This window comes from Equus przewalskii, chromosome 20, assembly GCF_037783145.1.
Source record: "Equus przewalskii isolate Varuska chromosome 20, EquPr2, whole genome shotgun sequence".
NCBI classification, from domain to species: domain Eukaryota; kingdom Metazoa; phylum Chordata; class Mammalia; order Perissodactyla; family Equidae; genus Equus; species Equus przewalskii.
Window position 1 is genome coordinate 28,211,001 of NC_091850.1, and position 15,536 is coordinate 28,226,536.

Genomic DNA, 15,536 nt, shown 5'->3' on the forward strand with positions numbered 1-15,536 from the left:
ACAAACTGATTATACTTACTGCAGTGACTAACTTAATGGCACACAATTGCAGTTCACTGACATTTTCCACAAAAAAGGGTGTTATTCCCATTGATGATACCTGCACAAACACAGAAAAAGAGTAACTTGTATACATCTCTAGTTGATTTCAGCAACATTCTACCTTACTAAACTCCAAAGCATTCATAAATCTACTGGAAAACACTGAGAGGGCACCTTCTTTTCCCTCATCAACCAAGATCTACTTCTTTTTCTATTCCCTTTCATCCTCAAACACATCAACACACAGCTTCCTTCATAGCTGCCATTCTTCTAATCTTCACCTTTTGGAGTGACAAATGTCAGCGGAATATAAAGAAACTAAAAACATTTTGCTGTTCTGGATGAAAATATCCTGACATATTTTAAATGAAACAATTTCTTTCAGAGAATTTAGAGTTTAGAATTTATTCTACATGTACCTGTCTCCTGCCCAAAACGTTTCTTTTTAAAACTTCCCTGAACTTTTATTTCTTCAATTTAGATATAACATACTCTGAATGGAAAAAATTAACAGAGGGCTGGTATTATTATCGATTGAGCAAGATTACACTGAACTCAAATAGACCCTCCATTTTTAAAGTGGTCCAGAAATATACAAAATGCTTCAAAAACACTTACCTGAAGAATTGTTGTGTCTGTAAGAAGCTGTATCTCTAGCAATTCTGATAAGCTGCTAACAATGTCACAAACTTTATTATAAAGCATTACTATTACTCTCTGCTTATGGGTAGAACATTTAGCCCGTTTTGCCTTTGAACTTAATAAGCCTCCTAAAATGAAAAAAATAAAACAAGGAATATATCAACTTTTAGTAATCTTTAATAAATGCAATAAAACTGTTTTCTGAATTAAGAGAGCATATATTTTGTTTTTTGCTACATGAAAATACAACCTGGCAAATAAAGCTGGGTGTTTATTAAAAGAGAAAATTATTCTCTAGGGACATTTAGTTAGAAAAATAAACTTTCTTAGATAATCTATGACATTTCAGTGCCTATTCATTTCTTACATCTAAAATATTACTTTACCTTTATTTCTATTTTTTTTCCATTGGACCAATATTGTAAGATTATATTTCTCTTTAACTTGCAATTATCAAACAATAATTAAATGTAGATTATTCATGAACTAAGTTTATCTTCCTCTCTTCAAGTGTACACATTAACCATTTTCTTTGCTAATTTATAAAGGTTATAAATAAGAGAAAGAATATACATCTTAAATCAAACCATTTTGTAGATAACTAATATTTTGGGTAAAATTAGCAGCAAGTGATCAATGGAACCAGAAGCTAATATTATCTGGGACTTTCCGTGACCAGTAGAAATCACTTCTACTATATGTAAATAGTTGCTAAAGAAATTATAATTGAACAAGTACTAAATTAACTAAAAGTTCTATATTCTAGTCAAATCAAAGCCCGTGTTTATTACAATTTATATACTCTAATAATTTTGGTGCCATTTTAAGTCACTGCATTCTGACCCTTCCAATATGCTAAAATTATGACAGGTAATTTTGACATACTCAAAAACTATCAATATAAAGGGGCAAACTAACCTCCATGAGGATCTAATCTGTAAACAGGATCATACTGAGGATAAAGTGTATTCTGCAAATGAAATTTAGTGTACTGTATAACTCTTTCAATTACATCCTCAATATATACAGCTTTTGGCATGTTAGGGGATGTCATAATGTTGATAGTTGTAAGACAGGCATCTGCTGATTTCGTAACTCTCTCCATAATAAGGTCTCTCCATAACCTTTCTTCTTCTTCAGTGTCGTTATTCTATAAAATAGCATATCATTAACAAAATGAAAATAAACATATTTTCAGGTTAAAATATAAAAAAACTATAATATATTTGATTTTCACTGGTGGAAAACATGGTAAGAGCTTTGATGTGTGCACATTCTTCAAAGAATATTAGAAATGAAGTACAAATTCTGACACTACTTTAAGTAAGATTTTTGTTTCAAAGTTTTCAAACATAACATACTCAATCTCCTAATTTCACCACTAGATGACACTCTAATGACAAAGTTATAGTTACTTGTATCTTCTGTGTACTTTACCCAAATCCAAGATTTTAGCTAAAGACTATAATTGCACATAAACAATTTTGTGCTTAGGGTATAAATATTATGATAGTCAAAAAACTTTATAAGTTCTGCTGGCTGTTGTGAGAAGAAAGCAAAAATTAACAACAACAAAAGGTAGAGCCCTATTTAAAAATAGTAAAATGTTATTGACTCAAGCATTCCTAATACCTGTTTTTCAATAATACTGTATTTTTGAAACTAAGATTAAAAAGCGGTGATTATGCAGACTATTGAAAATATAATTTATTTTCTAAAAATGGATAACTCAACAACTGACAGAAGACTGTATTTTAATTTACACATCAGCAAAATGCATTACAATTGGGGAGAAGTGCTTTTAATTTTACACTGAAAGTGAAAATCCTTCTATTACATCCTTAGTTATGATGTATCAACTTTATATTCTAGGAATACTTTCCTATGCTTGCTATTCAAAGCTTATACATCGGGAAAAAGAACAAATAAAAGCATAATATATGCAAAGCAGAGAGGGGCTTTCCAATTACTAATGCCTAAAAACTCAATTGCCTTTTTCCTAACTCTTTAGCTTTCTTCCATTTTACTGCTTACATACCTACTTAAAAAAGTAAGATAAAGCAGCATTTCTCTGATATTAAAATTGCTGTTTGGAAGAGTCATTCAGGCCAAAGGTTAAAGCTATCTGCAACATATTAAGTAGTGCTGAGGTTTTCAGGAATGAAAATAATTTCAGTAAGACTGAGTCAGCCAGCTCTCTACAATTCTAGATTCCTGATAATATTTATCAGTTTTTTGTCAAAGTATTTTAAATAAAACCTGTAGACTAAAGATGCAGTAGATTTCCATTAGGTTTCTCTAAGCCCTCTGTTTCTGATTCAAAAACTAATTTAAAGAGGGCATTGGAAAAATATATATTAATAAGTCACAGAAATACCATCTGAGATTACTTTTCTACATTTTTTATTCCATGTAGATCACTTAGCAATCCTGTGGCTACTGAAAACATCAAGAACATTTCCCTCATGAAATAAAATCCAGTGCATGTATGTACAGTATGTATGTACATATAAGAATGGGAGTATATATATCAAAAGTGTTAACAGTGGTTATTGTTGGATGAGAATACGACCCTTTTTGTGTTTTGGAAATTTTCTACAATAAACATTAGTTTTGTAATCAGCTTTTAAGAATAAAGAGAATTCATTAGCTCAAAACCTTCCTAAATTTTTATCTTTTATATTAAATGCCTATAAGCATTAGAGTTGGTATTCATTAATTATAGAGATATCAAGATCAATTCGAATGCATGTATGATTTTGAAAGTCTGCTACCAGTCTAGGCAATTTACCTTTATCAGTTCATAAACCATTATATCATGTTGCTACTGCTTTTGATACAAACATACTAAAAATGTAGTAACAGCTGCAGTTAACATTTATTGAGAACTTACAACATGCCAAACACTGTTAAGCACTTTACACAAATTTATTTAATCCTCTCAACAACATTTGAGCTAGGCATAAAAATGGTATATAAAGATTAATGTTTTAGGATACTTTAGAAAATCAGCATAAGGTTTCAAAGTATTTCTCTAGGGAAGGCTGAGAAAAAGAATTACTACCTACTCTCATTTCATAAATGAAAGGACATTTTAAATATATTCATACACTTACACAAGGAAGAGCATACTGCGAGATTAAAGAACAGTCCTTTAAATTGAAAAAAATGTACGTTCTCAATATTCTTACTTTTTGTCAAAGCTGTGAATTAACAATGTGTAACATTAACTTTGAATTACTAAAAGTGCAATTCTAGCAGCAATGCTAATGAATGTAACTAGTAAATGGTGGTAACAAGCTCAAATTAATGAAATTTGGAATTTTCTCTATAAATCAAAGTTCCTTATGAAAAAATTTATATCTTAACAATAGTAAGGGTAAAATTAACAATATGGATCTTAAACTTACATGATTTAACAAAGTAGAAAGCTTTGACCCATCTTGAATGTTCTTCTCCAAGATATTTAGGACTTTCACAGTTTTGTCAGTGGAAAGCTAAAATAGCAACATAAATTCTTCTTTCAATCATTGGTAAAAGTGATAAATTATTCAAGAAACATTCTGTACAATTATCTTCTTTGGGCTATGGAATATATAATATTACCACCCTTTTGAAGAGTGGGAAAAGAAAAGTTTCCCACTTAGGTTCTCTACCCAAATCTGAATTATGGAGAGAACTAATCACTTGATTCTGAAAGACAGAAGAGCAAACACAGAATGGGCACATATGCACGTTACTAACTCAATTATTACCATATAGCTAGTCAAGACAGAATTTGTTCTGATGCCTGGCCCTTTGCTCTTGTGGCAGTGACACTGAACATACATATGAACACACACTCGCACTAAAGATTTCACCTGTTGATTTAATTATAACATGGCTTCCATATTACAATGTCATTCAGCAGGTGTCTTAAAATCCGAGGTAGCATTTTGAATAACAGAAGCATAATGTTGAATAATGTTACATAATTGTGAATGATGTTACAAAAGTGAAATAATAACGCTTTATTTTAGTAGAAATCTTTCTTATTTTTTAAAAAATATCTCCTATTTCATTTCTTACAAAGGACGCTTTCTCTATTCAAAAAATTAGTGTCGGATTAGAGGTTCTGCCAGGTGGCAGCTGTTACTCATATTCTCTTGAGTGAATGCAGCATGCAGCTAGGACCCTCAACCAAATCAGCCAGAAGAGTCAAATGGTTACAACAGAGTAACTGACATTAAGTACATTTTGATTATTCATGTTGGAGTATAAAAACAAGTTCCCCCAAATATTGCTTTAGATAATTTCATAACAGATTAAACTACTGAGACTTTTGGTAAATCGTTCATGCTTTGAAAATACTCAGCAAACTCACTTTTTGAAATAGAAATATCAGCTACACGTAATTATGGAACTTATGCAATATAACCTAAGACTGCACAGACACCTCAAAAGACTGATGCCATAGTCCTATATACAAAATAAATCAATATATCCCTTATTGCACACAGTAATATTAATGTGAACTAACAGCACATTAATTCTTGGTTAACTATGTGGTATGTTTGTCTGGCTTTAAAAATCAAACTCATGGGAATCCTTGTACACTATTAGGAAAGTAAATTGGTACAGCCACTATGGAAAACAGTATGGAAGTTCCCCAGAAAATTTATAATAGAACTATCATATAATCCAGCAATTCTACTTCTGTGTATATATCTGAAGGAAATGAAAAAAACCTCAAAACTCAAAAACTCACAAAGATATATCCTCCTCCAATTTCCCTGCAGCATTATTTACAGTACCCAAGACATGGAAGCAATCAAAGTGTTCATCGTTCGATGAAATAAAGAAAATGAGGTGTATATACACACAATGGAATATTATTCAGCCATAAAAAAGAAGGAAATCTTGCCATTTGCAACATGGATATGAAACTTGAGAGCATTATGCTAAGGAGAAATAAGTCAGACCAAGAAAGACAAATGCTGTAGATTCTCACTTACATGTGGAATCTAAAAAACAACAACAAACAAAGAACAGAACTCATAGATACAGAGAATAGATTGGTGGTTGCCAGAGGTAAGGGGTGGGGCTGAGCAAAATGGGTGAAGGTGGTCAAAAGGTACAGATTTCCAGTTATAAGACAATTAAGTTCTGTGGGTGTAATGTACAGCATGGTGATTAAGAGAGTAGAACTTAAAAGTTCTCATCACAAGAAAAAAAAATTTGTAATTATGTGTAATGGTGGATGTTAACTAGATTTATTGTTATGATCATTTCGCAATATATACAAATATTGAATCATGCTGTACATGTAAAACTAGTATAATGTTATACATCAGATATATCTCAATAAAAAAATTAAATTCATGGCACATTTACTGTTTTGAATATAAGCAATGTATAAATGAATAAAAAATAGTTGATTATAACTTTGTAAAAAGACCTAAACATTTCCAGTCTACTTTAAAATTATCAATTGAAAAAACTAAGTAAATAAATGCAAATTGTCTAGAATAAACTCTATAGGCAAACAATCTTTTCTTAATTCTTTTGCTATTCTTGAAGAACAAATCATTATCTCTACATTATAGACTAGGAAACTTAAGACAGAGTAGAGAATTCTGTATAAGACAGAGCCTGGTTAGAAGAGGAGGAGAGAGGATTGTCTTGAAATTGTATTTGCATAATAATCAAGCAGTAGTTTAGAGGGTGAATGGTGGCTCATAAAGATTATGGGAAGTCACTCCTTGATGCTGTCACTACTGTTTGAAGTTATCAATGAAAAAATATTCTGTTAGTCCATTAGTGCAATGAGACTACTTAGCAACAGACAGCCCATAGGAGAGACAATTCACAGCAATTATGAAGCCTATAGCAATGAGGCTACGTACTTATTAACAATTAATGTGTCGAAATCATAGATTTACTCTTTCATCACTGTAAATGACTAAAGCAAATATCAAAGAAAAATTTAGTGTGTGTTTCTGCATTTAAATAATCTAAATATTTGAGACAATGAAAAAATTTTAAAAAGCGAAAAAATCCAGGCCCATGCCTTCCAATGCAATAATATGATTTTCTTTGGAATAATTTGTAGAATATTTCTTTGATTCATTTTTTTTAAGAAATAATTCAGTTAGATTCTCAGAAGGCAGCCATGAATTTTTTCCTTACTATTTACTTTATGTAAATTTTGCAATTTACCTTGAAAACTTCAATTTCAAACATTAGATATTAAGTAAATTTATAAATTTTACTTTAGTGAGATACCTTATCCATTATACCCATTGCTTTAATTTTAGCAGATTCACTGCCAAGTTCATTAAGCTGATGTTTTCCTAAGAGCAGCTCCTGAGGAATTTCATCATCATCACCTGAAAAACCAAACCAACCAAACACACAGTTTAGGTAAAAGAAAGAGCTTAAAGTAGTAAGCTTAACTTTTTAATAAAATCTCTGAACACACAAACAGATGTAAACAAACTAAACAAGTAACAACGTAAAAGGCCTCTGTAAACATCAAGCAAACCCTGAAAGAAAGATGACAGGGATTAAAATTAGAGCTCTGACTAAAGTGGGAAGAAGGAGATAGCTATCTTATCTTTACTACTTTGGATGTGTATAGACTATGTCAACAGTCTCCCATGCCCTCTGGCTTCTGGTTGGGTTCAGACAGTAGGGTGCTCTGTCTGTAGATCGAAGAGAAGAAGAGTGGAATCAGGGTATTTATATCCCTGACTCCTTTCTTGCAAGGTCTCCTCAGGCTGCCTATGTCCTCTGACCAAAAGGTCACTGCTTTTTTCAAGGCAGCCTACTCTACAACTTTTTCTTTTTCCTACTGAGTGAGTTTTGGTGACTTTTCTTTACTCTTGTTCCTTTGGATGTAGGGATGGTAACAGTTCCATGGCTGTTAACCCTGGTTTCTGGCAGTATTCTGCTCCCACCTTTGTAATGAGTTTATTTGTAAACAACTCCTCAAATTATCCTAATTTGAGAATACCATCTGTCTTCCTGTTGGGATCTTAAATGACGTGAAAGACAGTTTCTCAGCACAGAATTGAAAAGTTTTGGAAATGATGAAACTGATACTCCAAATAATGGGGAAACACATTAATGATACTTAGGCAAGTAAGTACCAAAGTCACAAAGCAAATACTTTTAAAATAAAGGGTAATATACATTTTAACGCATTTTCAAACAGATGAACTCATATCAGAATTATTGTTTGCCATATGGCTTTTGTATAAATTAGGCATTAGTGTTTGTACCAGCTGGAGGTACAAACTTTTATGAAGGCATAAAATTGCTGAGAGTAGCTCTAAATACTGTAAATGGCATTTCTGCTTTTTGTTTTTTGGGGGTTTTTTTGGTGAGGAAGATTGTCCCTGAGCTAACAAGCGTGCCAGTCTTCCTCCACTTTGTATATGGGATGCCGCTATAGCATGGCTTGATAGGGTTTGAACCGGCGAACCCTGGGCCGCCAAAGCAGACCGTGCAAACTTAACCACTACACCACTGGGCTGGCTCCATAAGCAGTGTTTTTATAAACCTAACAGTTTTATATTTATAGAAATGATCTTTACATATTATTGTAGAATTAGTATATGAATATAACATTAATCTTATTGTATTCTAATTGGTTTACTATTTTGTTTCCCATATCAGATACTGTATTACTTAAGGCCAGGGGCTGAGGTATTTATCTTTGCATCTCTAGTACTCAACATACTACTGACAAAACTAAGTATTCGATAAATATTGGCTATTAGAATAAATGAACAGATGGATGGATTCCTATTTCCGCATCTTTGTTCATATTAGTACTCTCCTTATTTAGGGCCTACTCAAGTCTCATCTGCATAAAGACTTCCTTAATTACTCTAACCTACTGTGGTAGCTGCACTCTCAGGATTCTTAAGACATCATCAATACTTAACTAATTTAATACTTGATTTTTATACTAAAGTTTTCAGTTTCTTGATTTCATAGACTAGACTTGACTCCACAACTAGATTTCAAGTTTCTCAAGACCACAGACCATGCCTCTGTATTCACTAGAGTAAACGGCAAAAAGCCAGACACAGGTAAATATGTAAATATATTTTAAATTGATTTTATATTTATAGATAAGTAAATATATGTTAAAATGATTTTACCAAATGTAGTAAAATCCATGTCTTCTAAATTATCCAAAATATTCTCTATTGAGGCTGTGAATCTCTTAAAAGTTGAAGAATCCATCATTTCTGCAACAGAGAAAAAGAAAAACATTACGTCCACATTCCAAGTAGAAAACTGAAGTTGAAGACTATGAATAAAGACAAATAAACTAAAGCGTTACCTTCAGGTGTTAGTTTTGGTTCATAAGCTTTCCTCTTCTTCTGTTTTTCTTTTTTCTTCATTTTTCTAGCAACTAAAATGAAAAGGATATACTGAAATGCAGGAATGAGAACTTTAAATATTTGTACTTTTGTTTCTAGTTTCTTCCTGAACATTAAATACTTAAACAATAATCACTGCCAAGTCAGACTAAATACATACTTTTGTCTTTATTAAACAATTAGGAATTGTTAATTAACTCATAGAAGGGTATCAAATATTCTTCAAAGTTAAAGCCCTAAATTTAAATTGGCTTATGTAAGAAATCCGTTGACACTGATGAATTACCCTCACTAAGGCTGGGAGGAGGAGAATAATCTTCCATGTCAGAATCTGATGGACTTCGGTTTCGATAACGACCACCACCCGAACTCCTTCTTCCTTCATGAGAGTGGCCACTTCTCCTATGATCCCCAGAGCTTCTTCTGTCACGCTCTTCATATTCCCAAGCTTTATCATCATCTTTTTTATGTCGTTTCCTAGAGGCTAGAAGCAAATCCCCATGACAAATAATTTACCTCATTTACAAGACTATAAAAACTTGTACTTTACAAAAATGAACCACATGGGAGAAAAAAATGTTGATTGTGTGGGTCTTGGATATTCTGAGTCATTCTGTTTAACCAGAAATATAAATTACAGTATAGAAATGGTATCACTTATTTTAGCATTATCTATCTAGATGCAAAGATTTTTACATGAACTTGGTTTGCTAACAAATATAGATAGGAAGGTTCTGGAAATTAAACCACAGTGCTTATTTCAAAGAAAGGTATCCAGTGAGTCAGTAAGGATAGTATCTAAACTTAAGGATTAATTAAGGCATGTAAAACAATCTTCACCTAGGATTCGGATGAAAAACAGAAACGCCTTAAAACATTTGGATTATTGATGGGGTGTGGGGTTTGAAGGAAAAGTAACCTTTTGAGAAGTGTTACAGAATATGGGGAACCACATATACCATCAATTAACAGGCAAGTTAAGCCCACACCCTAGCTATAAATTTAACAGACTCTGATAACCTAACATCACAACCCTACAGAGACAGAATAAACCTAAATGGCTGTAAATACTCATATACTGAATTCAGTTTTCCAACAATACGATTGCTTAAACCCAAGGAGAAAAGCTTTTAAGCTTATGTATGCTACATAAGCATATTTATGTATGTTACCTTCAATCCTTTCCTCATCCTTCCAGAGGTCTAAGCATTCTGCTAAAATCACCAGTACCAACAGGAGCCTCTAGGCAGAAGTGGCAAACAGATTTCATCTGACACATCAACTCTGATCAACTGGAAATAGCTGCCTAGAGCACTATGTTGAGAATAATTCTTAGTGAACCCTGAGACAACACATCATATTTGAGCCAGAAAGACTAATTAGAAATGTCTGTCCAGTGAGAGCTGGAGGACAGTACAAGTGACAAATATTTACCATACCTGCTCTAGGGTGTAGCACCACCAAGTTAAGACCAGGATAGAAGACTGATGTGTCCTACATCTTGGGATCATACACTGGTTGTGGTAGTGACTACTTGTTGCTGACAATGAAATACTTTCTAGTCTGTTAATCTAAATTTGACTCCCTTGCTTTCTTGCGACTGGCTTCTACTCTGAATTCCTAACTATGATCAATACCCAAATACTTAAGATAAAACTCATACTTGGTTCCCTATCTGGCTTAGATTTAAGGATGTCAACCTTTGGCTCACGTACTCTATCTATGCTTGTGCTGGTGCCCTTATGTGTGGGTAGTCAATGTCTATACCCTGGCTAATCCTACTCTTACATTTGGCCCTAGCTATTCCTATTCAAGAATCAAATGCAGTTTCTGGTTTTGAAACCTTCTGTCCAATCTACTGACAGCATGGCAGAGAAACACAATTTTGTTTCCTCTTCTTTGTGGTCATAGGCTTGGCACAGCAAGACAGTTTATAAAAAAGGACAAATACAAATGGATGTATTTGAATCTTCAATGATTTTCTTCACAAACAGGCATACATTTGACTATGAACTATATAAGGAAGAGGTAAGATTTTCCCCCTTTTTGATTAGAGGATGCCCTGGTACATTCTCTTAGTGAGGGGCTGCCTCATATACTAATATAAGTTGGTATCTGTGTGTCAGAGAAACAGGTCATTTACATATAGCATTCACTAAATGTTTTTTCAACAAGTACTAAAATATCTACCAAATATGAGGAATGACAACTAACAAGAAATCTTGTTCATAAATTAGTATTCCATGATTTCAAGTATGACCTTAGTCTTTCTGAATTTTAATTAATTTCATAAAGAAATCCATTTCAAGCACTCAATCCTATGAGTAGAAAACGCTTGAAAAATCTTAGTTGTTAGCAAGTACATACAATATACTGTATTGGTGGTCATTTTTACAGGCCTTGGAGATTTTTCTTTCATATTCATTAAATTTTAGACAATCCGGATAAAAATGAGATGGCAAATTAGGAAACCTCCCCAATTTCTATGATACATTGTGTTGCAATAAGGCTAAGAGGACCTCAATACATTATGACTAGCTGGTTCTTTCTCTATTTCTCTCATTACCTTGGAAGAAGTAGGGGAGGAGCTCAATAGAGAGGTATGTAAAATATGACTTGGGTGTTTTCTACCCTCCCTTTCCAAATTTCACCCATATCTTTCTCTAGCTTCTTATATCTTCCCTTCTTCTTCCCCAGCAATCCAATCATCTTATATTTGTGCTATGGCTATGCAAATCTGTGTGGCCCAACTTTCAAAGTTACCTCTCAATCCTTCCTCTATCCTTCAACAAAATTATTTCCTTAGTTTTAGACTTTTAGGAAACCTATTTAATTAAAATGCAGTAAAACTTTAAGTTTCAAAAAGTCTATCTTTCTCAAAGGAGCATAATACTTGTTACTTATATTCTCATAATACTTCTACCTTTTGTATTGTACTATATTTTCACTACATTGTTTTTGTTGTGGTATAATGACAACTTGGTTGTTTATGTCAACTACCAATTGGATTCTTTCATCACTTAAATCAGTGGCCCCAGGACTGACTTTTCTAGTTACTTGTATAGAAATAAACCACAAAAAACAGGAAGCCACTCTGATCTTGAAGAATTTTTCTCCTGAAAAACCCAGAGAAATTTCTCCTGAAAAACCCAGAAAAATTTCCCCTTCAGCTTGAAGCTCAGGTTCTCTAACTAATATTAGTTTTCAATATACTTGGGCATAGATATAACGGGATCCATGGCTTTAAGATGAAATATGTGCTCTTATAAGACAATAGCCCTCATCATAAAAAGTAAGGAAAATAATAGTGCCTGCAGTGATCACAAACATGAGGCATGTGTGGCTCCCCCCATTATTTTACACTTGGTGGGCATTTCTGAGTATGTTAATTTTTTCTACTTGACTGTGAGGTAGCTTCAGAATTCTCATCAGCTTAGCAAGGCAGGCAGCCACTCTCAAGCAACTGGAGTGTGATTTGAAATCAGTCTGCAAGTAAGGAACTCCTCCTTCTTAGCTATTCCCTTTAGAAATGAGTGATGTATTAGGGAGAGGGAGGGAGGGAGAGTGAAGGAAAGGCATGTATATAAAGGGGAGTGAGTTCCTGGGCCACCAGATCTCTTTTCTCTTCCCTTTCCAGAGCATGTGGTCCCATATGATCAAAATGTTTAATTATAATAAAAAAGCATTAACTTTAGCCATTGAAATATACTGCATGTAAATACATTTCATGATAATACAAATTATAACAGTTATACATATAAATATCAGATTAACTTTGCTATTATTTTATTTCAACTTTAAAACTGTTCAGATTTGTTCAGCATTCATAGGCTACTGCTCATAGCTCAAGAGCTCACAATTTTAAGATCAGAGTAAATGAACATTGATTAAAAACTTTGGAGGAGGTGAAGGGCTTCCAACAGCAATATACATTTAAAAATAGCAGCATGCATCTGTCCTTCCTGCCCTTGCTTGTCACACCTCAATCTATGGACACTAGGTGGAAAAAGGTAGAACACACTGGTGGTCTTCCCACTTCTTTTGGTCATAATTACTAAGTCAGTTGGCACACAAGTGAAGATCTCCCATAGTCTGTTTCCACTGAATGCCGTTTAAGTCAAACAAGGTTGCTGACCCCTCTTGGCTAGGCTCAATTCTCTTGCTCCAGAAGAAGGAAGATAGGGATAAAAGAGAAGAACTTTTCAGTGGACCAGTAGGAAGACAGGCGAGGTATAGCAAGTCTAGTGCAAAGACAGGTGATCACAGTGTTGTAGAGAGGTAGCTGTGTAGTGAAGAAGCCAGCTCTGGAAAACAGTGAAACAAGGGAGGAATTCCAGGACACAGCTGGGCAAAAAGGAGAAGCCAGGTCCAAACCACACAGATAATTGGCAATGTGGCTAATTCATTCATAATTTAGTGATAGTATGGTTTTAAATATTTCTTCACCTGGCTATCTCCTACGTGTCCTTCAAGACTCAACTCAAGTGTCACCTCTTCCAGTAAGCGTTCCCTGAACCCCCAGTATGATTCTGATGCTAATCCAGTGTGCTCCCACAGCACTCTGCACTTTCTATTATCATTGTACTTTTCTTACTGTACTATAATTCTTTAAAAATTTCCCCCATTAGACTGAAGGTTTTTCAAAGACAGGGGCCACATCTTATTTATATTTTTATTCTCAGTGCTTAGCATACAGTAGGAACTCAATAAATGTTTGCTAAATGCATACAGACACATCTGTGTTATTTGACACTAATTATAGTTCATTAAAATTTTTTTCTTGGTGCCAACTGATCTCATCTTTCGCATATTTTTTAAGTATAAAGAAAAAACTTGATATACTACATTATTAAGAATTAAGATCACTGTACTCTTGCTAACCCAAAAAGTTATGAATAAGACCAACACATCAATCTACTTTTTAATTCTAAAGTAATAATAAAGTTATGTGATACTTACATTCAAAAGCTTCATCACTATCATTATCTTCATCTGAACTGATTTCAGCATATTTTGGCTTTTCATTAACTGTGCTACGCTTGCGTTTATTCATTTTCACACGTTCACAAAGTGGCATGGTGGATTCAATTTCTGCCAGGAGCTCAGGGGGCAATTCTTTTAACACTGATTGATCTATACTACCTATTAATGAAAGGTGAGAAAAAAATTTAAATCTGAAGATAAAAGGGAAATTTGAACTAAATACGCACAATGAAAATGAAATATTAGTATTTACGTATGTTTTCTAAGTCACTTTTGTATTTTAATAAAACATTCATATTTACAACTATAGTAGTCTTAACTCTAAACTGATAATGCAGTTTTTATACATATATCATTATATAACAACTTTAAAAATATCACGATCATCCCAGTAATGAAGGGTTGTTATATCATGAATTTTTGACATAATGCCTTCATTTGTCTGCACTGACTAAAAACTTTCCAAAACTAGCGATCCATTGGCATTATCAAGCATATTTGTAGCAAGATGTACATCTCACATTCTTGGCAGCACTCAAATTTGTTTTAAAGAGGTCTGGAGCAGTTTGAAAGTAATGCTATCCTTCAGGACAAATGAGAAGAGATGGAGGATATCATCTCCTTCTCTTCCTCTATGATCCTGGTGGTTGTGTATGGTGGCTGGGACAAAAGTTTTATATGCTTTTACCTATCATTGTATTTGAGAGGCATGGTAATGCCTTTAGTATTATGGAGAATTTCCTCAAACAGATAAACCAATATATGCACTTAACTGAAGATAACAGAAAAATCAAAGGCAGAATAGAACAAAAATATTTTAAAATATAAATGTCTATAACTGAAAACAGTAAATTCAAGTCTGTTATGAAATAAGTTTATATTTTCCCATTAAAGAGTAAAGATAGGATACAAATATATCAACATGATACAGTAAGAACTACTAACATAATACTTAGTACCTAATCCTACACGTATATACACAAACACACCAACAGTAGCTATGAAGAAATAAATTTCAAACATCCTGTTGAGAGCTTAAAGTAGAAGTAGCAAAAGCTGTTTATTCAGGTTAATTTGTCCTGGATGACTACTAAAGATGACAATTTTAACTTACTTTACTTACCCATGTAAATCTTTGAGTGAAAGTATAAAAATGATGTCTTACCTGCTACATTTTAGGAATTGGGAGCAAAGAGTACCTTAGTGGTTTATACCAGGGAATACTCATAACTACAATCAACATTAACACCATAACATTTAACTGATAATAGTGCTTATATAAAAAGTAAAAATAAACCATGACAAAAATAAACAGGTATCGATTAAGACAATTTCAAAGCCTCAAGAATATACAATACAAATAATTTAAGAATATAAAAGTAAATTATTATCTCAATGGAAGAATAATCTTTTTTATTCTTCATGAAACTTTTATTCAACATCATGAAGGAGTTACTTCATTAACTTTTAGCCTTCCATTTTGCTAAGGACATG

The 15,536-nt window shown here is 33.2% G+C and overlaps 1 protein-coding gene across 5 annotated transcripts in view; it reads right to left on the reverse strand.

Moving 5' to 3' along the window:
* The window catches only part of NIPBL (NIPBL cohesin loading factor), a 195,300-nt gene that overhangs the window by 50,738 nt on the left and 129,026 nt on the right, over window positions 1-15,536 (reverse strand). For 4 of the 5 annotated variants that reach the window (XM_070586979.1, XM_070586982.1, XM_070586978.1 and 1 more), the window contains exons 11-19: window positions 14,019-14,201; window positions 9,346-9,543; window positions 9,020-9,091; window positions 8,835-8,924; window positions 6,949-7,052; window positions 4,095-4,181; window positions 1,603-1,834; window positions 661-812; window positions 20-100 (exon numbers count right to left, since the gene is read on the reverse strand). In XM_070586979.1, the coding sequence (XP_070443080.1) occupies window positions 20-100; window positions 661-812; window positions 1,603-1,834; window positions 4,095-4,181; window positions 6,949-7,052; window positions 8,835-8,924; window positions 9,020-9,091; window positions 9,346-9,543; window positions 14,019-14,201 (1,199 nt within the window). The remainder of the gene's footprint in view (window positions 1-19; window positions 101-660; window positions 813-1,602; window positions 1,835-4,094; window positions 4,182-6,948; window positions 7,053-8,834; window positions 8,925-9,019; window positions 9,092-9,345; window positions 9,544-14,018; window positions 14,202-15,536) is intronic. The other variant, XM_070586980.1, reaches the window with a different exon arrangement.